A 23,254-nucleotide genomic window follows, 5' to 3' on the forward strand; every position below is an offset into this window, starting at 1 on the left:
CACCTTTTTTCTTATAAGGATAGGATGGGAAGTGGAAGTGGACTTTCCGGATGAGAGGATGCATGGAAAGGGAAGATATTTTCTTTCTGTGTATCCTCTCCTCCGTCGATTAAAGGTAGGCAACGCATATGCAATCGCGTATGTCTATGGGCAGTCACTTCGCTATTTCAGCATTTTCAGGTGGCCGCTCGCTCGTTTGCCACCTTATGATATAAAAAGAAATGTCTACAATCTTATTAATGTTATAAATGCAAATGTTTGTAGGTATCTCCAGAACGGCTCCATGGATCACGATCAAATTTGACATAGGTGTAGAATATAGTCTGGAAGAACACGTAGTCTACTTATGAATCTTTATATATATAATTCTTCTGTAAGTGTTATGTCACTGAACTTCTCTCAAACGACTTCTATTCAAGGGGATATGGGAATGGTTAAGATTCACAATTTTGTCCACTGGACAATGTTTTTTTAATTAATTTTTAATTTATTAGTAGTTGTCGATTTTGGAATGTTTTACATTGGATCCGACAGACGCGCTACCATCGCAGTGTCAAATTGTCAGACAACGTCTGTCGGGTCCGCTAGTTTTCTTATAAAACACACACTTTAATTTAAAAAAAAAGTAAGAGATTATGAATTTTACTCTCGATTTATCGATCAAGAGTACTTTTCCTGCTATTAAATAAAAATCTAACCATAGACTCCCTTCAACAGCCATACAAACCAAATTGAGATGAAAAGAGTGAATTACCAATGTATTCGTATTCTTCCTCAGTGTCAGTCATAGGAGTTAAATTACTTACGTTTCTCACTTCTTTTTAGCAATTAGTAAGCTGTAGGCTTGTGAAATGGTTTACAATAGTCGAATGGGATTCGATTTCTCGGCCACATGATCGAAAATCCTGCCCTTAACCATTAGACTATTAGCGCTTTTTTTTCTTCACTGACTCGATTACTTTGATATATTTAAAAGCGGTTAAAGAAAGGCATTTTAAAGTCGACAAACGTGGGAACTTCGAACGGATGTTTGAGCGAACGCGCTCTGTATTGTAAACAGTTGATGAAAATCTTGACATCCCGTAGTCTATGGATGACATATTAAAATGTTGCTTAATAGCTCCTACACACTAGAGACTTTTTGTCGTACGATAGTTTGATGCGCCAATTACACCGTTTATGTCCTCATGTTAATTAGTACACGATCAAACTATCGGCCAACAACGTCTCTAGTGTGTGGCAACCCTAAAACTATAACTGAGGGGCTCCACTGCATGATGATGAGACTGATGACACTGATGAGCCTGATGAGAGAGATGGCAATATCACGCTTGAATGTATACGGTCCTTAATATTAAAGACCGTATACAGGTCGTAGGTCTATACAGACGTCTTTTCAAATAGCCACTGTTCTATCGTACAAAATCTTCGAAATCCTACGATTTAAGTCGTAACTTAAGCAATATAATATCGTATAGACTTGTACACAGGGACGCGTCTTCGATATTTCGATCGTTCGTGGATATAACCAATCGTTTGCTACCTATTTGTCAAGGTCGTTGTGCGAAAAGCTGCGATTTTCAAGATGGCGGATGTATGCATTTGATATTGCGTAAATTCGTTTTAGTCGTGTAATCAAAATTCCTGTACTATCCGAATAGACGACTCACGACGACGATCCAACGTTGGTATAATGATACTAACGACGCAAGTATACAAAATTATTTTCGACAATTTGTGTAAGAAGCGCCTAAATCCTGACTATTGCTATCTCAATTTTATAAAAGGGAATGAAAGGGATAAAATATGCTTTCTCACTATTCGCTGTGGATCTCACGGCAAAGAATTTGTGATGAATTCGCAAATGTGTTCATGTGAGAGGAGAGTTTGAGTGAAACGTCACGCGATCATTGATCAACATCGACATTCGACAGGAGAAAGTCGACGCACAACGCGAGCGGGACGCGAAATCTTAACATAACAGTTACCTCGAACTAAATAATTGTTACGTCAAAAAGCAATCGTGAAGGGACTTAAGTCCTTAAAAGTAATCTTACTGCCGCCATACGAAAGATGACATTAAGGTGGTAAATCCAAAAAATTGTCAGTGTTTAACAAAAGAAAAACAGCAAACAAACCTCACTGCTGTTATTCAGCGTAAGGAATAAAAACTTCGGACCAAAAGCCTGATACTATTGTTAAATTGTATAGTGTCATTCAATTTTAAGGACGGTTAATTCGAACGAGGCAATGTTGGTGTGATTTCTTACAACCGCAGTGGGACTTGAATCTATGTGCAGAGATGCATTCGCACTTAATTTCGATCTACAATAAAATTTGAATTGTATAATACATGTTTCTGGCAAATTGTAAACTGATATAATTTTTTTTTTTATAACTCTTTCGTCATCCTTCTTATGTTACGTGTTAGTCGACTCTGTTACTTTTTGCAGTTACATTACGCGCTAACGACTTCCTTGATACGACACGTGTAACAAAAAGCGGTAATGTAATACAAAGTGTGAAGTTAATAGATCGATTCTCACGGTCATGCTTATTATGCATTAATACTTTTACAGAGGCGTTCAAACTCCGGCCCGTATTACATTGTTTCATAGTTCTTATCTCTTACCGTGGGTTTCTCAGACAAAAATGTATAAACATATCTAAGCTTTCTCTACGTTGTCAAAGATAATGACAGGGATGACGATATGTTTTATACAGAGATTTCAGTCTCAGAAACCAACAGATAACCTCGTAATGTTCAGGAGACAATCTTCAAAGTATTTCCTACTTTATGAACATATAATTAAGGTTTTTTTTTTCTTGTCGCAGGGCTCTGACCCTCGCGTGGCGACGTGTCGGGGTCGGCTACAGACGCGCCGCTGCCAACTCAACCAGGAGATCAACAAGGAGCTGAGATTGCGCGCAGGAGCTGAAAATCTATTTAAGGTAAATTGATTTTGTTATTACAGTGCCTGCTATCCACGTTCAGTTTGATCTGAATAGTTGGACTATTTAGGTAGTAAGTAGTACGTGTGTAGGTAACGTTTTTACGCGTCCGGATAAAGCCGGACATAGGTTGGTTTTGTGTTTGCGTGTCCGGTCAAAATAAACGGTGTCCGGATTGTCCGGCTTTTGTTAGGCTTTTTACATTATGCTAACGAGTGACCGGTGGAATGTAGGTTTGGCGATTTGGCAACCCTATGTGTAGGCAAAATTATAACAGTCAATTAAACAGTAAACTTCTAAGTTTTGCGAACACATGTTACAGTGACTAACTGTTATCAATCTTATGTGGGAAGTGAATTTAATTCTTTAACTACAATAAGGATTACTTAGGACTTTCCTACTAACGAAAATCGTTGAAACCTATGTGGTATAGGAACCTCGTTCGTTCATACGTTCTAAATTTAAAAATTTCTCGATCGTTCCTACGTAAATAAACATATTAAAAAGTTTTTTTTTTATTTTTTATATTAGATATATAAAAGATATATTCAAGGTTAAAGTTCGAAAACCTTAAACCTCAGGGGTGTTACGGTTCGTTGCATTTCTTCTGTTTGCTGTTTTGTTAGCATTGTGTGAAGTCATCGCTCGGAAGTCTTTGTTTTGACCGGAAATTGTAAGTGAACTTAACAGGTTTTTGCGTGTATCTAATTTGTTAAACACAATAAGCAGGTGTTGCCAACATTTTAAGAATAATCTTAATATGTTTTTTTCACTAAAACAAAAGAAAAATGAGTAATTCACACAATTGTTTTTTGATAAAGGGTGTCAATGAACAAACAGCCTGATATCTCTAACCGAAGTTAAAAGCTTACATATTGAATTTGTAATGGACAGATATCCCCCCCCCCCAAATCCCGTCCTCTGTAAATCCATTTCCTGTTTCCAGAAGATGGCAAGAAGGTGAAGAGGACTACATCTACAAACAAATGTATTTATTTTCCAGGCGACGACGAACCGTAAACTACGAGAGACAGTGGCGCTGGAGCTGAGCTTCGTCAACTCCAATCTGCAACTGCTGAAAGAGCAGTTAGCAGAGCTCAACTCCTCAGTGGAACTATACCAGAACGACAGGTTAGAAGCTATTTTGTATGGAATATAACTATTCGATTTCATTTCCTTTTCTAACAATTTTTAATAAATCTAGCTTTTTCCTGCGACTCCCTACGCGCTGTATTAAAAAAGGAGCTTAAAAGTAGCCTATGTTGTATATACCTTCCGATACCTTCTAACAAACATCCATCCATCTAAACTTTCGCATTTACAATATTAGTAAAATGTATAGTAATACGAAACTGTATTTGAAAGGGATAGTTATTTTTAAACTATTAAAAACTGATTTATGTATAATTCTATCTACATTGATGTAAATATTATATACTTGGTGTCGCAGAATTTAAAAAAAACTTAATAAATAGCCTATGTATTCTTCCAGACTATGTTCTATATGTATGTCAAATATCATCGAGATTAGTTAAGCGTTCCGGAAATACTTTCAAACATTCATCCATCTAAACATTCGCATTTATAATATTAGTAAGATTAAAACACGCAATCAAAATTTTCACATCATTATCTCATGTTAACTTAGTACTCAGAGTCATTTACTTACGATCACTGATATTAATATATAATTTAATTGTAATCAATGTCATCACAAACATTATACATCTTTTACTATGTAACAAAAACAGAGTCAGATTGTGAACACTTAAAAATCGATCTAATCGTGGGGTTCTGAGCCCTAAATCCTCGTTTAAAATATTGTCATAAATTTATAGGATGACGATATGTTTTATACAGAGTATATTCGTATTTATAATATTAATAACATTATCAAAATAAAAAAAAAATCGTACTAATTAACGATGGCATTTCCATAATTCAGATATAAGTTTATTAAAATATCTTGCCGGCTCTTAAGATCGCGCGAGTCAGTGCACAACGGTATGCAGTATGCGGGGTGAGGGTAATACGCATCGCGCTTATGTTAGGCCTTTAAAATATTTGAAAAGTATACAAGGTTGACTAAGAAAACTAGTGAAACTCACGCACTTTAGAAAATCTTATAGCCCAAGATTCCCTGTTTGGTTTGAGAGTAATCATACAACTTTCAACGGACATCCAAAGTGGAGATGTAACATTTTATAAAACTATCTAGTTAGAGTTAACTCTCACGAGATTTACTAAGATAAATCGAGGTTAAAGCAAAATAATCATAGTAAATTATAACACAAAAAATGCAATATAAATAATAACAAAATCTTAAACAAAATTCACTAAATAGTAACAAAAATGTCATGAATATTCTCCAAAGTAAGAAATTTCTCTTCTTTCTTGAAATCTTACTAATATTATAAATGCGAATGTTTAGATGGATCAATGTTTAAACTGATATATAAAACGGCTAAACAATCACGTATATTCGTCCGGTGGCGGCACCGACTAGTTCCGAGCCCATCGGGTACCCTTCATCAGGATGAGTGGTACTGGTATTATTTCACGGACGCGGCCCGTCGCTCACTGCGCGCCTGCGCTCTTAGGGCGCGTCTTGACGACGTTGATTCCAAAGTGTCGGTGGTGTTCAAGTTTCAAGTATATAGAGGAGATATCTCCAGAACGACTTAACGGATAGCGATGAAATTTGGCATAGATGTAGAACAAAATGTAAAAGAACACATAGGCTACTAATTAAGATTTTTTTTTAACGCGAATGTAGTTGCGGGCGACTATTAGTTACTAAGGATGACCTATAAGTGTTGGTTATATAAAAATCTAATCCCGGGAATTTCGTAGTGATAAATGAATTCATCTAAGTATAATTTTGTAACTAATATTTTCATTATAATGTCAATATGGCGGCACACGGCAGAAAGCGTTTCGAATCACCGACGATGAAAAATTGCGAAATTATTCCTAAAGAGGGCGCTTATTCGATACACTTTTCTAATAAAGAGGAAAGATTTGATTCTTAGTTTGCATTGAATAGGCTCCGAAACGAATTTGAAAAAAATCTTTTACTGTTGAGAAGCTATACTATCCCAACATGACATCATCATCAGCTCACTATACGTCCCCAACGAGGGGCTCGGAGCCTACCCGAAGTTAGGGGTGATTAGGCCATAGTCAACCACGCTGGCCAAGTGCGGGTTGGTTGACTTCACACATATCTTTGAATTACTTCTCAGATATGTGCAGGTTGCATCACGATGTTTTCCTTCACCGTAAGAACGTCGGATAAATGTACATATATAAATCGGAAATCGAAAAACACATTGGTACATGGCGGGATTCGAACCCAGGACCTGCAGATTGCAAGTCAAGTGCTTGACCGCTGAGCCACCGACGCTCCAACATGACATAGGCTTTATTTATTATTAGATTTTTTTTATTCCGCTAGGTCGTCAACTGTTTGTAATTAATAAATTACGTGCAAATTCATAAGAAAAACTATTTTTAATCTATATTTTTATACAAAAGACATATCATTTACTGCCGCAATTAGAGTTTCATTGCCGCTAAGGTCCTCACTTAGAAATAATCGTACTTCTTACTAATATAAATGCGTAAGTTTAGATAAATGGATGGATAGATGTTTGTTAGAGACCAACAGAACGGCAAAACTCGATGATATTTGGCATGTATGTAGGACATAGTCTTGAAGAACACATTACTTTTTTTTTTTATTTCGCACGGACGGAGTCTCGGGTGACAGCTAGTATGACATCTGGTCTATGGAACTGCTGAAGTATGTGATTTGCTACTAAAACACACACAGAAGACAGGCGTGAAGTGGAAGCAATTCCGCGTTTCGTCTGATGATTGTGCGTCCCGGAGGCCTTATTTAGTCCTCTTTCTCTTCCCACCCTTTTTCTTATAAGGAAAGGATGGGAAGTGGAAGTGGACTTTCCGGATGAGAGGATGCATGGAAAGGGAAAGGGAAGATATTTTCTTTCTGTGCAGGATGCACTCCTTCGTCGATTTAAGGTAGGCAATGCATATGCAATTGCGTATGTCTATGGGCAGTCACTTCGCTATTTCAGCGATTTCAGGTGGCCGCTCGCTCGTTTGCCACCTTATGACATAAAAGAAAAATATATACGCGATTCTTCCATGACTAGAAGTGTTGTATAACAAAATGTTACGAAATAACTAATAGTTAACTCAAACTTTCTCGCAACATTGTATTGAATGTTAAAATATAAATTCCATCAATATGAACATTATAAAAATCCTTTGAGACATTTTTATTGCGCCAAAAGTTTTGCCGCGAATTATTTTGACGTTACGTAACGAATGTCATAGATTATGTATTTATTAATAACGAATGTGTTTTGATTTATAGTCTTTGGAATGTTTTTTTTTTAATGATACTTTTACTGTTTGCTTTCTATTCGAATTAAAAATAATTCACCTCAGTTAAATTAATTTTTCCACTATAAAAAAGTTCAAAGATTCCAAGAGTTCCTTATAAAGCAAACACTATATAAATTATTTACTTGCTACTTTTTTAAACCTCTTCTACAAACTTATTACAACTTCTTTTAAAACATTAAGTCTAAGTAAACATCGTCCATTCCTGTATAATTATACGCGAGATGTTAGTTTTTATATGAATTTATTATGTCTCTGTATATGGGGATACGTGGCTTTTTTGTCAAATTAACTTGTCCAGTTTTAATAGACAAGTTTAAAAAGAAAATGTCAAACCGGAATAATTAAATCATTCTGGATGTGTATAATCTATGACGTTAAATTTAAGAAATATTTGTTGTTTTTTTTTATTAAATGTCAAAAGTCAAAAATTGTTTACTACGAAAACTGTACTGAGTAGAAATTACGATAAAGAAAATTATAAAGCAAGAAATTAATTCAAAATTAAACCATACCCTTGTCGGATTCACAAAGAAAGTGTTGCCACATCGACGCTTTCTAATCGACGGAAAAAATGGCCGCTTAATTTTGCGCGCCAACTTCTGATGTCAGTTTTTTTTTTAATTTTAAGTAAGTAAGAAATCGAGTCTTACAGCCACTCAAAGATTATGAATTAAAAAATCAGCGCTAAGCGCATTTAAGTACGTCTCTGAGTTCAGTTAATGCAATAAAGAATAGTACATTTTTGTTTTTAATCAAAGATTTATTAACATGGCTTGCGTCCCAATAAAACGTACGGATACAAAGTGAAATGGTTGTCGTATAAGGAGCGTATTTTTTGTTATAATGAATTACATACCGCTAGTTGATTGATTGATATACGCCGACGTGTGGAGAGCGATTCAATAAGGCTGTGGATTATGTCATAAGCTGTAGCGATTTTATATTATTTAGAAAAAATCTATAATTATTAGTTAACAATGCTGAAACTTGTACAATTTACAATCTACAAACTGTCTCACAACTGCATCCACGAGGAATTAAAAAAAAACTTAATTAGTAGCCTATGTGTTCTTCCAGACGATGTTATACATCTATGCCAAATTTTATCGAGATCCGTTCAGCCGTTCTGCAGATACCTTCTTACAAACGTCTGTCCATCTAAACATTCATATTTATAACATTAGTAAGAAGTAACATCGTTCTTTTATAACAATAAATAACAATATAATATAATACAAACGGCACTTACCCGTGGATATCGCGTATACGCCGCGCTTACGAGTAAGCTGTAGTAGAAACAAATGAAAAATTGAACGAATTAAACAAATTAATAGAAAATGCGCAATTTTTATAAATCTTTATGGTATTCCTACTTTTTTAAGGTATAAATAAAACGCCTTCCGCTTTTAAATTAAACCCTACATCGTACCTTCATAATAATGTATCCGGTAGTCAGAGAGCTTTTTTGTCATATCTTATCTTACATAGATTTTGAACCATAATACTTTGAAATACGGTTCAAATTACAATAAATGTCAACAATTAATAAAACTACAGAGTATAATTTGAAGTTATAAAGACCAGAGGTTACAGAACTGAAAAGTGACCAGAACTTTTTTTTTCAGCAAAGAATGCCTGATGCCAATGATCCCTTTGGGTCTGAAAGAGACGAAAGAGGTGGACTTCCGTGAGCCATTCAAAGACTTCATTTTGGAACACTACAGCGAAGACGCAGCTGCATACGAAGACGCCATCTCTGATTTTATGGATATGAGACAGGTATTTACCACCTCTCTCTCTTTATCTAACTCTATATGGAGGAGCACTTGTTTTTCCACCTCCAATTCGATCTATCTCGACTTCATCACTAACCATGTTTACATCTGAACTGATTCAAAAGTTTAACTAACATTAACCGTTAATCATCATCATCAACCTGACCTTTTCCCTATTGAGGGCAGGCACAGTATAAACTACTCCTCCACACACGTCTATCATCCGTCATCTCGGAATCTACCCCCTTCCTACGCATATCCTCATTCGCACAGTCATTCCATACTTTTTTTGGTCTTCCACTACCTTTGTAGCCATCCACATACAATCTCATTACTTTGTTGCTTATATCATCATCCCTCCTCATAACATGTCCAAACCACGCTAATCTTTTACTCTTCAATTTTTAGATAACTGGCGCTACTTTCAAACTTCCTTTAATATACACATTTTTAACTTTATCCTTTCTTGTCACACCACACATCCATCTTAGCATACGCATTTCAGCTACATGCAATCCTCAACTAGATATTAGAAGATCAGGCCATTAATCTTACTAATATTATAAATGCGAATGTTTAGATGGATGTTTGTTTGAAGGTATCTCCGGAATGGCTAAACGGATCTAGCTGAAATTTGACATAGATGTAGGACATACTCTAGAAGAACACATAGGCTACTTATTAAGTTTTTTTTTATCGCGGGCGACAGTTAATTTGTTATATTACCGGAATATTACCATTATGTTTCCGTGCTTTCCAGGCGATGCGAACTCCAGTCCGTTCTACAGTCGGCGTCGCGCTGTTGTTCAAATATTATAATCAATTGTATTTCATTGAACGACGCTTCTTCCCACCAGACCGCTCTCTAGGCGTCTACTTTGAATGGTTCGACTCTTTAACTGGTAAGAAATCAGCTCCGTATACGTCCCCACTGATGGGCTCGGAGCCTACCCTAAGTTAAGGGTGATTATGTCATAGTCAGCGCTGGCCTAATGCGTGTTGACTTCACACATATCTTTGAAGCTCTTCGCAGAGATAACATCACGATGTTTTCCTTCACCGTAAGAACGTCATATAAATGTACATATGCAAATAGAAAAACACAGTGGTAAATAGCGAGATTTGAACCATAGACATGGCGGATTACATGACAAGTGCTTAGCCCTTGAACCATCGACGCTCTCTTTGATATTTTAAATTATTTCATAAATTCTAGGAGTACCATCATGTCAGCGCACGGTTGCATTTGAAAAGGCCTGCGTACTGTTCAACATGGCTGGTATCTATACACAGATCGGTGCTAAACAGGTGATTGAAAAATGTTGTCATAATTATTGTTTCATTTATTTACCGTTGATTTCTGAGGTCAAAATAACTGTAAACATATCGTCATCGTCATATCGATTTTGGTCTTAGAAACCCACGGTTAGTCTACTTTCTTTACTATCCAGTTATTGCTACAAATTTAGAGAATTCTGTTTGTTGTAAAATGTATTTAATTTTAATTAGGAACGCACGACATGTTCTGGTCTGGACGGCGCTGTGGACGCGCTGCTCCGTGCTGCGGGCGCACTACGCTATATACATGAGAACTTCACAAACGCGCCATCTGTTGACCTCGCTGCGGACACACTGCTTGTACTCGGCACACTCATGACGGTGAGATACCAAACTCTATAAAATCAGTTTAAGCAAAGCGCCATCTACACTCAGCCAAAGTGTTAATTAAAAAAAATCTTCATAAAATGATAGGCGACTTCTTAGAAATGATAGCCTTTGCTTCGTTCCGATGTTACGTGACAGTTAACTCGTATTTATGTTATTAGTTCCAATCCTCACCACCGCTATATATCGCTAACATCAACGCCAAAATGTCGAACATCAAATAGTCAAAAATACTATGTCTTATAGCCGTTCAATCTATAGATAATACACGCGAGTCTTTAAATAAACAATAGATGGCGCTCTGTTTGAAACAATAATTTCATTTGTAGATCGCATTAAAGTTCCATCGTTATTTACTTACATTACCCATTTATTTTCTAGTTTATTACTGTCATAATTTATAACCTTAAGAAATTGTGTAAAAAACAATAGATGGCGTTGTTCCAAAAACAAGAAATATAAATCCGCACCAATAGATGGCAGTGTAAAATACTTTTTATTACAGGCGCAAGCACGCGAGTGTCTATTCGAGAAGCTACAACTACAGGCGCGGGAAGCACGCGGCGAAGCTCTACCTGCAGACTTTGACATGTGCCTTGATCTCGCGCAGGAGAGCGCTCAACTAGCACACGTCTACAAACAACTATACGATAAAGTAACATGTCATAAAAGAAACATTTTAGCCTGTGTTCACTAGATGGCGCTGTTTTTGAATTATTTGTCACTAGATGGCGTTGTTATTAAATTTTCTTTTTCGTAAAAATAAATGCAATATTTAAGCAATTAATAGTCTGTACATTTTGGATTATTCTTCATATTCAAATAAGTTTCGCATAAATACAAGTATTTATATGATATATAATGCTATTACAGATGCAGACAGAAGGTGTATTCAACTACGTGCCATACTCGTGGGTGTCACTTGTCCACGTCAAGACTGAGTTCTATAAAGGTAATATATAATATTTAAGCGCCAATAGCCTAATGGTTAAGGGTAAGGATTTCCGATCACGAGGTCGGGGGTTCGAATCCCGCCATTCGACTATTGTAAACCATATCCTAGCACAAGCCTAGAGCTTAATTGGAATGGTAAAAGAAATAGTAAATTTCCAAAAAAATCTGCTAATAATTTTAAATAAAAAAGAAAAAAAAATATATTAGACGCAAGTATACAGTAAGGGAACATACCCATACTACGTGACCTGTTTATTTTTGGTTCACAAAAACCAAAGCCCCCCTCCCTCCTGCACCGACAGTAGTATTTTAAAGACTCCGCTACCCCCCCCCCCCTAAACGGGTCACGTAGTATAGATACGCTCCCTAATCTTAAACTCAACGTCTTTTAGTAGGTATAGGAATGTAGTTAAGGAGATTTATTTCCTACCCATTGTGACGAATAATTGTTTATCAGCGTTAGCGCATCAGTACTGCGGCGTGGCGCTGCTGCAGGCGCCGGGCGCGCGCGCTGCAGACCGCCTCGCTCAGCTGCACGCACCGGACCGCACGCAGGGTAACTCCTCTCTATATTCTACACTTAAAACATACTTTAATTACTACAATTTAGATTAGGGATTAAAAGTAAATACTCTACGTCGTCGGTTCAGTGACCTCTATACATGGACAGGCTATAAGCTATAGCATTATGTGCCTTTTTTTATAACACAAGGTGGCAAACGAGCGAGCGGTCACCTGAAATCCCTGAAATAGCGAAGTGACTGTCCATAGACATACGCAATTGCATATGCGTTGCCTACCTTTAATCCACGGAGGAGAGGATGCACAGAAAGAAAATATCTTCCCTTTCCAAGCATTCTCTCATCCGGAAAGTCCACTTCCACTTCCTATTCATTCCTTATAAAGAAAAGGATGGGAAGGGAAAGAGGACTAAATTAGGCTTCCGGGACGCACACTCATCAGACTGTACTTGGAATAGCTTCCACTAGACGCCAGTCTTCTATGTGGTCGTGGTATTTCACCGGGCGAGCCGGGACTATTCGTGCGAACATGTTAAAGCTCGCTCTACCAATGTAAAATTTCTGCCATTTTGGCATTAACGGGTAGCGATGTAGCGTTGGTGAGAATTCAAACTAATAATAGAGATAAAATTATCTGTCAGCAAATCTGAACGAAGTCAAAGGTGTCATTTTCAAATAATAACGTATCCATTTATTAAGAACGAAATGTTATCGACAAAAAAAAATATTTTATGCATATTCACAGAAACTGATTTACTGTTTTTTTTTAATAATTATTTTGTTAGCGTCTTTCATTCGTTTTAACTTAGATGTATCACGTATTTGTCAACATTTTTGTTCCCAGGGTCCAACAATAGCGTGTCCGATGTAGAACCAGTAGCGCTGGGTCGAGCGCATCTCGCTGAAGCACTCGCGCTGTACGAGGAGGCGCTGCGACTGCAGAGGATGTGCAGGTCAGTTCATTAACAACACATCTAACAAGAATATAATTTTTTACAAATATTATTTGAATTATAAATATATACTATTTATTGTTATTTTGTTTAATCTTTATATATATAATTCTTCTGTGAGTGTGTATGTCACTGAACTTCTCTCAAAACTGGACCGATTTTGATGAAATTTTTTGTGTATGTTCAAGGGGATCTGGGAATGGTTTAGATTCACAATTTTGTCCGCTGGACAATGTTTTTTTAATTAATTTTTAATTTATTAGTAGTTGTTGATTTTGGAATGTTTTACATTGGATCCGACAGACGGCGCTACCATCGCATTGTCAAATTGTCAGACAACGTCTGTCGGCTCCGCTAGTATAAAATAATTGAGGGTAATGTTTTGTAATTCTGTTTTGACTTGATGGGAATATGTGAGGTGTCATTTTTACTCCTTTATGTTAATACTAGGTCTCGCCCGCAACTCCGTCTTATCATCAACCTGCCCTTATCCCTACGGAGGTTCGACATCGTCTTAATTAGTGCGCGATTTTGTTGTCCTAAAGTATGTTCTACATTAAAAGCAAATTTCAGTTCTATCCATGAATAGGTTCTGGAGATACCTTAAAACAAACATCGATCCATCCTAACATTCACATTCATAATATTAGTAAGATATTAAAAAAATTAAAATTTTCCTTAAACAATAATTATCACAGTATAATTCTAAGCTATTGCTAAGAATATATAAATTGTTCATTTTGTATAAGATTGTATGTATGTATGTATGTATGTATGTATGTCAGAGAGCTGCGCGGCAAGGAGGCGCTGTGTCGGTGTGTGTCGGCGCAGCGCGAGAGAGCGGCGCAGGCGCGGGCGCGCGGCGGCAACGAGGAGCCGGACTTTGCCGACATCATAGACGCGCCGCCCATACTGCGTATGTCACTTCATCATCCGCCGATAGATGGCGCTGCTCGCTAATTAAAACACGCTCATGGAATTTTTTGCTAATCCAATGTACTCAAGTAGTTTACATTGTGTGGGTTGAAGCTTGAGGTTAAGCCTCAAGGGCCACCTCAAGCCCAGTGAAGCTGTAAATGCCTCCTCAAGGCAAACAGTGACTGCTCAGTCACAAAAATGTGTGGGTTCAATTGTTATTCTTCTGTATATTGGTAATACTATAAATAATATTAAATATTTTATTTTTTTTATCCACTAGCTGTCGCCCGCGACTCCTTTCGCGAGGAAGTAAAAAAAAGACGTAATTAGTAACCTATGTGTTCTTCCAGACTATGTTGTATATGTATACCAAATTTCATCGAGATCCGTTCTGACGTTCTGAAGATATCTTCAAATAAACATTCGCATTAATAATATTGGTAATATTTCCACAGCTGCATCTAAATTTGAACTAGCATTAACACCACCTGACTTCGCTCAACATCGCGTTGAAGATTTATTCAAATCTCTGGGACCCATTGCTGTGTTCTCCGCGAAACGACACTGGAGCGCTCCCCGTCTCATCCAACTCCAGAAGAACACGGAGAAGAGAAGAGAAGCGCGACGGGAAAGAAAGAACGGCAGAGAAGAAGACAAACTCAGAAGACGACTGAGCGATAAACGCGACCATTCAGAAGATAACAGCACGTACTACAACCAAATAAGAGACGAGAAGATTCTAGATGAGAAGAGAGTTACGAAACAAAATGGCGTCTATATAAACAGTTATAATAATAATAACTACGACTACCATCATAAGGTTATCGAATACGATCGATACGATTTTACTACTGAGATAGAGAAGGAATCCAAGTTAAAGAACGGAAGAGAAAGAGAACGGAAAGAGTTGAGAAGAGTGGCGAGTGAATACAATGTGGCCAATAACAAGGATGAAGAAGGTTTCGGATTTACTGTGAGGGGAGATGCGCCTGTAGTTATCGCCGCCGTGGAACCTAACTCTTTGGCTGATGTAAGTTTATATCAAGTTTAAATCTCATTTTTCTCTTTCTACAATTGTTTGCTTTCAAATAAAACATATAGGGTGCTAAACAAAACATTATCGTGTTTCAAAATAACAACAACGCCATCTATGTTCAGATCGGTGGCATGCGTGAGGGTGACTTCATAATCTCAATCGGGGAGAAGGACGTGAAGTGGAGCGCGCACAGCGAGGTGGTGCGTCTGATCCAGCAGGCAGGACCCGCGCTCACACTGCGCCTCGCCACACCAATGGACACCTCTCATAAGGTACCTTACACATATATCTTCGCACACACGCACACACTCACACACAAACTGCACATATAAGTCTTCGACATTATTAATGCCGTGCTTTCCTTACAAAGTCCAGTGTCAGAATGAATGTGACACAAACATAAACGTCGACATTTTAGTAAGACTAGTGTTGCGTCAGTACACCGGCACTGTGTCGGATTTTCTTCCTAACAGTATCTATCTAAAACTGAGGTTATAAAAAGGCTTTTATATCGTTGTTCGCTACTTATCACAGGAGGCAGAGTCCAAAGAAAGCGTAAAATTTTGTAACAAAGCAATAAGGATTTATTATTATTGTTTTTATCACTTTGGAAATATTTTATTTATAAATTGTGATTATCCATGAACGAAGTTACCCGTGTACAGGCGAGAGTGCGTGGCACTGAGGTGGGTGGTCAGCGCGGGTCACAGCAGGGCTCCGTGTCTGGTGCATCCAGCGCATCCAGCGGCTCAACAGCGACTTCTGGCCGCACCCCGCGCTCACACTCCCCGCGCAGCCCCCGCCGTGCACCCTCCTGGAACCCCTTCCGCCGCGCCACCGCCACGCTCTCACACAACCACATCAACCTCACGCACAGATAATCTGCAACGTACGTCGGTAAAACAGTACGATACCGTCGGTAAAACACCAACACACTGTTGGTAAAACAGTCTGATACCGACCTCAAAACTGTACGACGCCGTCAGTAAAACAGTTTCAAATTTACATTTCTACGTCCCGGTTTTACAGACGAATAAGTAAACTATCGTGTAATTTATTCCTCGTTAGTTCCTTTTTAACTTCTTCCTTTTTCTTTTAAAAAAATATATTTTAAAAAACTTGTTTGTTTGCCGCCTTTTTCTTTTTCGAAAGCGTTTTATCGACCATAACTTTATTTTATTACTGAAGTTAACACCAACGTACCAATATTATAAAGGTTAGTAATCAAATAATTTTAAATTGTCAGTTAATTAAAACAGATTTATTTTACGCGCCAAAATCTTATACAATGACATTTCCTTTTTTTAACTGTCAACTGTTGGTTGTCTGAAATAAAAAAAAATAAAATACATTTTTGATGTACAGTAAAATAATGTTTATCTTTTTGAAGTGAAAATTATTTCCTAAGTCATTAAAGGCGAAAAGTCTTGTATCAAATGTGATTATTATTTTATTATTGGTTTTGGTAATCGGAATGTATATGGAATCGGAATTTGCAACTGATATATATTTAGTTACCTAAATATATAATTAGAAATTCTGGCTATGATCGTCCAAAGGAAAGATTTATATTCTTTATTATATTTTATTATTTACTTGTTAATAATATCGTTTTTAATTGTTTTTTTTTTAATTTTGAACAAATTAAAACTCTATATCAGTCATATTATAAATAAAGTATCTCGAATAATTGTTTTGTAATATTCGTTTTATTTAAATTGACAGTTTTCGCAATTTTTAATTTCTCTTTTATCGAATTATTTTTAAAATTCTTTTTAAAAAATGTTTTTCTTAAATCATGATGTAAAAAAAATGCAGCCGTTGTCTTTTGCACAGCCAAAGCACGTTTAAAAACACGTTGACATACTTCTCGATGTCTTGGAAAAAGACATGTTTTTGACGTGTTTATTGGCAGAGACAACTGGAACACCATATTAAAAAATATAAGTTAAAGAAGATTGATAAATTCTTTTTTAATCGACTTGCAGAACTGTCACATCTTTATTTCATTTAAGACGTGCACAGTTTAGAGTTTACGAGATAATTCGATATTTACTCTTCGACATATTATCACATAAATATATTTTTATATCCTTTAAATATACTGCTAACGCATTCTTTAGTTTTGGTTGTGATCGATTTAAAATTCTGTATATTATTTTCTTAATTCATTGATCGCAACCAAAAATGCGCGCCAATCTGTCAATGTCAAACACGAATTAAAATTGTAGATTTATTTTTTTAGGTTATAAATGTATATCGATGTAAAAAAAAGTTCGTAATAGTAATATTAATAAAATGTAAAGATTGTATTGTCAGCAATAAAATGTATTTAACAAATTTTTATTTATTTATCGTTTTTAATTAAATAAAATTTTTATTTGTAGGATTTTTCAGTATTGCAAGAACTAATTGCCAAGAATGGTAAGTAATATGGAGACGGGAGTGGAGGAGTTTTATTTATATATTAGAGAACTGGTAACATTAAGGAAATTAAACAAAATTTATAACAATTAACATATATTTATCATATAAATTCAACAATATGTCTTCTTAATACAGTAAAATTTCAAACTAGATACAACCATTCACGAAACCGTTTATCATTAACTTTTTACACAGATAAAAATAATTATCAATATATTCATAATTTACCCGTTTTGACACAAATTCGTTCCATAAATTACACAAAGTAAAAGAAATGTATTTCATTTAAATACTTTCCATCGTTTAAATTAAAACAAAAAATACCACAATTCCTTTGCTTCACTACATTACAATAAGCTTAAAGGCAAGTATGAACTTAGACCTATAAAATATATACAGTAGAACTTGGATAAGCTGAAGTATAAAATCCAGTCCTGACAAACAACCTCTATGAGCAAGGCAGATAAGAGACACCTCTATAAACAAGTAAAATATCGCGATGCAGTATCTCCTTTATCCAGGTTCAACCATACACCTTGTTATGTACTACCTATTTAGAAATTTCTCAACCAATCTCTTCGAATCATCATAAACACCAAAATAAACAAAACCACCTAAAGTAAATGCCATCATTCGCGGCAAAAAGCCCGCGTAAAGACCACGGAGACCGGACTCCGTGTAAATGCTGGTCAGGACCGGACGGATACGTAACTTTCTGGTCTCCGCATAGTCTTCGGCGAGCATAATACGAGTCTTGGCTAAATCCAAAGGTGTGGTTACCGCGGCTGTAAAACCTCCCGCTATTGAACCGCAGAGAGCACTCTTTAAAAAAACAACAACAAGAATTAAAAACTTTCTGAATGTTGTAGCTGTTGAGAAAGAAGACTATAATCAAATTTAATGGAATTGTTGATTACTTCGGTGTTGCCGCCGCTCGTTTGTGCCCTTCTTTTATAAAAAAATAAATAAAAAATGAGGAATTATATTCACACACTTCATTAGCTGTCAATGTAATTTATTGTCTATCGATTTATTTTGAAAAGTTTGGCATAAATGTAGAACATAATCTGAAAGAACTCATAGACTACTAATTTTTTTTTTAATTGACACGAACAGTGTCACACGCGACAGTTAATACAACAAGAAGCTATATAACTTACCTGGAAACCAGTGATCTCTCCATTATTCCGTTCCTTTACCGTTGCCTTCAACAACTCCCATATAGGTAGTTCAATCAAACTGAACGGTATATCTCTTGCTACAGTTGAAAAGAATCCTCGGTATAAACCATTCCTAAATCCATCTGCTTTGTATGCTTTCAATAATATTGATATAGCACTGATTTTCTTTATCCCTACATATGTTTGTTTTCTTTGCTTCGCTATTTCCGTCGGTACCCTGATTACACATGCCAACTGAAGAAAAAAACAGCATTTTATAAGATACAGGCAAAATAAGACTATGAAAAAACACTGGAAAAGAAAAAAGGGAGAGGTACATAGAGAGAGATCTAAGCACACAACTATCCAACAATGACATCAGTAGTATTATAGCTCTCTTCCCTAATTAAAGCCAGATTTCTTACTAATATTATAAATGCGAATGTTTGATTGAAGGTATCTCGAGGGTAAATCTTGCTGAAATTTGGCAAAGAACACATAGGCTACTCATTAAGTTTTCTTTAATGCCATGCAGAGAGAGTTGATGGTGATAGATAGTATATAAGAAATTATAAAACATTACCAATTCACCAACACTGGCCGCAAACATATGAACCAAAGGAGCATATTGCGGCAACACTAAAGGTTGTATCACATTCTTAGTGGCTTCATAACTAACAAAGAATAGTGCCGTTGTTGGCATAGATGTGGCTGCTACTGTTGACAAACCTGGAAATTAAAAATAAATAGATAATAAGGCTATGACAATTTGAGAGATTTAGATATTATGGATTCTGAAGTAGTATCACATGGTGATGATGTTCCATATAAGACTCGGCTGGGATATATCTACAGGAAAACATTAAGGGTTTACAAGGTAAAGAAACATAGTATCAGGTTCACCTTAACTTTTTGACATTGTTAATTTTGTATTTCTAACCTTTATACACTCCCCTGAAGCCTCCAGCTTTTTGGAAGCCCTGTTCACTCTGTAAGCGAGTCTTTAGTGTGTCCAGAGGATATAATGTCAGGTCTACTGATATACCAGCCAATGCACCACCCTGGATACCGAAATGAGTAGTATAAGATTATTCAATTGTTTCTTCTTCTCAATAGTAATATATTTGTATTGGTAAAGGAATTTCTTATATTGTAATTTAATTTTTCTTTAAATAGTTTCAAAGATTACATAATAAAAGTAATAAAGTCTATATTTAATGTAATTGAAGAAAGTAAACTAGAGGGGAACAGATATTCCTTCGTAAGTCAAAGTAAACAAGATTACGGAAGTCGCTCAAGACTATTCCTAGTTAATTTAATCATAATTTTTATAGACATAGACTTAGTATTTCAAGGCCAATTAAATTACCATGAATAGATTCACCGGGTGGTAATAAAATCATTTTATGGTATGTTGCATCATTACTGAATCCAAGTATTTATAAATTAAAAAATAAAATTACTCACAAGTAACGACGCAAAATAAAAGTTTGCCGATTTCGGCTTTTCTTCTGATGAACCAGTCATGATGAGAAATAATATTTGTGTTTTAAAATAAGTCTCCAACTTTTTGTATAACCTCTTACATAATTAACTAAAAAGTATTAAATAAATACACCTAGTAACTGCGGTAATAATTTATGTTATCATTCGCTAACACCGTGACACGGAAACATTAAAAATTCAGTTTTTTATTTACAAAAAAAAAGAAAAAACTACTACAGATATTACAATTTCAAATCGGGTTGTTATGACATTAAACACGGGGTGACCCGTTAATAGAAGTTTTCAACAATTTATTCTTCGGGGTGACCAGATTAAAATTTAAGTTTCAACTAAAAATATAACCTATGCAAAATCCATTACTTCAATAGAATCGTCAAAATACACCGAAATCCACAAAATGTTTGAATATGTAATGATTTTAATAGTACCTACATGCAAGAAAGAAAATAAACAATGTAAAAAAGTTATCAGATTCGGAAGTCCGCTACTCAAAAAGTTACCAAAATGGTAAGAAACTTAATGTGTCACATTCCACGCCGTTAATATGTATATTTAAGTTTGACTATCTACAAAATTCACAAGATACTTATCTATTTCATCAGCAGAAAAGAAATAATCATACTTATCAGATAAAACACAATATCTTGCAATTTCGTACCGTAAGACATTGACTTATATTGCGGGTAGAAATTGTATCTCAAATTCAAATATGTAAAGCAGAAATTAGCGAAAACTTTTAAAGATTGATCGATAGTAGGAGTTTTAAAACAAACTTAAATTTTTTTTACGAAAATGTAAAAATAACAATATTTTAACCGCTTTTGCTTTGAAAACCTTGTCATTAAACAAAGTTTTGGTTGCTAGGTGATATTTAAACATCGATTGATATAATTTTATACTTTGTAGATATCGCTTTTTATAACATAAAAAATAAGAATGCCTAAGGTGTTGAAAAATCTTCACGAGGGAATTCCTTACCATAAAATACGCAAAGGGAGTGAACCGGGTTGCTATCAACTTCACAGGTAAGCTTTTGGTTCAAAAAATAAGAAGTAATCAACCCTTTAGCTAGTCGTATAGGCAGATATTGATTTTCTTTTCTATTAAACAAGTAATTGTCGCCCGCGACTCTGAAGACTATGAAGCCGTTCCGAAGATACCTTTAAAAAAACATCCATCCATCCATGTAAACTTTCGCATTTATAATATTAGTAACATATTTCCATAAGAATTATTAACTCTCTTTTAATAGAATGATTTTTGATTAAATTAAGAAACTGCAGCCGTAATAGAATAAAACCCACGAAACCCATAAATAGGGTGGGTAGGCAGGTAGAATAGAAAAGTAATTTTAACGCTATAAATATACCAGTTTTATTATACCTTCCTTCAAACTTTCGTGAGACATTATACTAAACTGATATATAAACACGGCTAAACACTCACGTATATACGTCCGGTGGCGGCACCGACTAGTTTCGAGCCCATCGGGGGCCCTTCATCGGTCTAGTCGGTGCCGCCACCGGACGTATATAAGTGAGTGTTTATATATCAGTTTATACCTTCCTTCATTCCTTAAGTTTTAATTGACACTATAGTTTGTAAAGATAATAACTATACTTATAATTAAATTTGATATTTTCCTAGACCTTCAGAATGCCGCTTAAAATTTCCAATCACCAAAAGACCGATACACAAATGCGAGATACCAAAGCGAGAGTACACGAGGGTGCCGCAAGGTGAAAGTTGGAGGGATTTGATAGTTCCTAAAACTGAACCCAACTACTATCCCGCCGTTATGCACAAATCAGAATTCGAGAGACTGAAGAAACAAGCCAAGGTATACACGTAGATGTTTCTTTTAAAGTTCTAGCTAAAGATATCATATTGCAACCAAATAATAGCTAAGAAAATATTATATAATACGTATTTATAGTTTATGCAAAACAAGAGATTTTATCGTAATGTAACATAATATTAAATTACATGTAATGTTAATATGAAAAATTTTTTTTTTACGTATTTAAACTTTAGGACTTAACAATTTCGTATACTTCACTATACGCGTATTCAAAATCGGTATAATATTTTAGATAATAAATTAAAAACTCTTTCCCTAACTGAAATTCATTAAATAAAGCAATTGATAGCATATTGCATATTAAAACAAATTGCACTTGATTATTTGTATTTTACTTAATTTGTTGCCGTCTAACGAACCTCTGATAAAACTTAAGAGCAGGATCCTCGCGACACAGGCTGCGCCTAGTGCGAGGATACTGGTAAATACTTGTAATACCCACCTTTTTTGTATCCATTAAATTTCTTAGCTTAACCTTTTAATGTAAACTTATGTTCTTGGATTTTAATAAATTATTTTTTCATTTTCATATTACTCTTCTTTTTTCATATTTACAATCCACAACTAAATTTCACAGTTATACAAAAAAATTGTCTATGTATGAATATAGTCTGCCAACATTACGTTATAGTAATATGAACAAACTAGATGTCGCCCGCGACTCCGTCCGCGCTGAATTAAAAAATCTTAACGATTAGCTTATGTGTTCTTCCAGACTATGTTCTACATCTGTGCCAATCATCAAGATCCGTTAAGCCGTTTTTAATACCTTTAAACATCTATCCATTCATCCATCTAGACATTCGCATTTATAAAATTATTATGATAAAACTATCTTCAACAGATAGTAAGTCAAGAGGAACAACTGAAGGCGATGCACGAACAGGAAGCGGCTATACAGAAAGCGGCAAAAGAGTCTGAGGAACGCAAGCAGCTGCTGAAGGAGAAGTTGCTGCCGCAGCCAGGCGCGCAGGTAGCCGCTGGTGCTGCGGACCTGGAGCTCGAGGGACCGGATCAGACAGCTCATACTTTGTCCAGAGCAGAGAGTGAGTTTTTTCTGTCTAAAAACAATGCATTGCATTTTATAACAGT

General features: G+C 35.7%; 3 protein-coding genes across 6 annotated transcripts in view; 2 read left to right on the top strand and 1 right to left on the bottom strand.

The window, feature by feature from the left end:
- The window catches only part of Rhp (GTP-Rho-binding protein rhophilin), a 58,737-nt gene extending 42,384 nt beyond the window's left edge, over positions 1-16,353 (top strand). For 2 of the 4 annotated variants that reach the window (XM_013310274.1, XM_013310277.1), the window contains 14 exons: positions 2,836-2,952; positions 3,956-4,083; positions 9,012-9,165; positions 9,922-10,063; positions 10,378-10,469; positions 10,671-10,820; positions 11,332-11,481; positions 11,700-11,778; positions 12,238-12,336; positions 13,146-13,254; positions 14,040-14,170; positions 14,628-15,202; positions 15,331-15,480; positions 15,874-16,353. In XM_013310274.1, coding sequence (XP_013165728.1) covers positions 2,836-2,952; positions 3,956-4,083; positions 9,012-9,165; positions 9,922-10,063; positions 10,378-10,469; positions 10,671-10,820; positions 11,332-11,481; positions 11,700-11,778; positions 12,238-12,336; positions 13,146-13,254; positions 14,040-14,170; positions 14,628-15,202; positions 15,331-15,480; positions 15,874-16,089 — 2,292 coding nt within the window. In that variant the 3' untranslated portion in view covers positions 16,090-16,353. The remainder of the gene's footprint in view (positions 1-2,835; positions 2,953-3,955; positions 4,084-9,011; positions 9,166-9,921; positions 10,064-10,377; positions 10,470-10,670; positions 10,821-11,331; positions 11,482-11,699; positions 11,779-12,237; positions 12,337-13,145; positions 13,255-14,039; positions 14,171-14,627; positions 15,203-15,330; positions 15,481-15,873) is intronic. The other 2 variants (XM_013310275.1, XM_013310276.1) reach the window with 2 other exon arrangements.
- A 1,410-nt stretch (positions 16,354-17,763) lies between these two features.
- Positions 17,764-20,577, bottom strand: LOC106116147 (S-adenosylmethionine mitochondrial carrier protein homolog). Its single transcript, XM_013309891.1, has 5 exons — positions 20,263-20,577; positions 19,736-19,856; positions 19,379-19,524; positions 18,796-19,050; positions 17,764-18,457 (listed from the first exon to the last, which is right to left on the bottom strand). Exons 1-5 carry the CDS (start codon positions 20,320-20,322, stop codon positions 18,182-18,184), a joined length of 858 nt encoding a protein of 285 aa, XP_013165345.1. The 5' UTR covers positions 20,323-20,577; the 3' UTR covers positions 17,764-18,181.
- Positions 20,578-21,131: 554 nt separating this feature from the next.
- Positions 21,132-23,254, top strand: part of LOC106116440 (cilia- and flagella-associated protein 45) — a 9,752-nt gene continuing 7,629 nt past the window's right edge. Inside the window, exons 1-3 of the mRNA XM_013310282.1 lie at positions 21,132-21,326; positions 21,949-22,141; positions 23,007-23,208. Of these exons, the coding sequence (XP_013165736.1) occupies positions 21,238-21,326; positions 21,949-22,141; positions 23,007-23,208 (484 nt within the window). The 5' untranslated portion in view covers positions 21,132-21,237. The remainder of the gene's footprint in view (positions 21,327-21,948; positions 22,142-23,006; positions 23,209-23,254) is intronic.

The sequence above is a fragment of the Papilio xuthus genome, unplaced genomic scaffold (assembly GCF_000836235.2).
Source record: "Papilio xuthus unplaced genomic scaffold, Pxut_1.1 DF827756.1, whole genome shotgun sequence".
Classification (NCBI taxonomy): domain Eukaryota; kingdom Metazoa; phylum Arthropoda; class Insecta; order Lepidoptera; family Papilionidae; genus Papilio; species Papilio xuthus.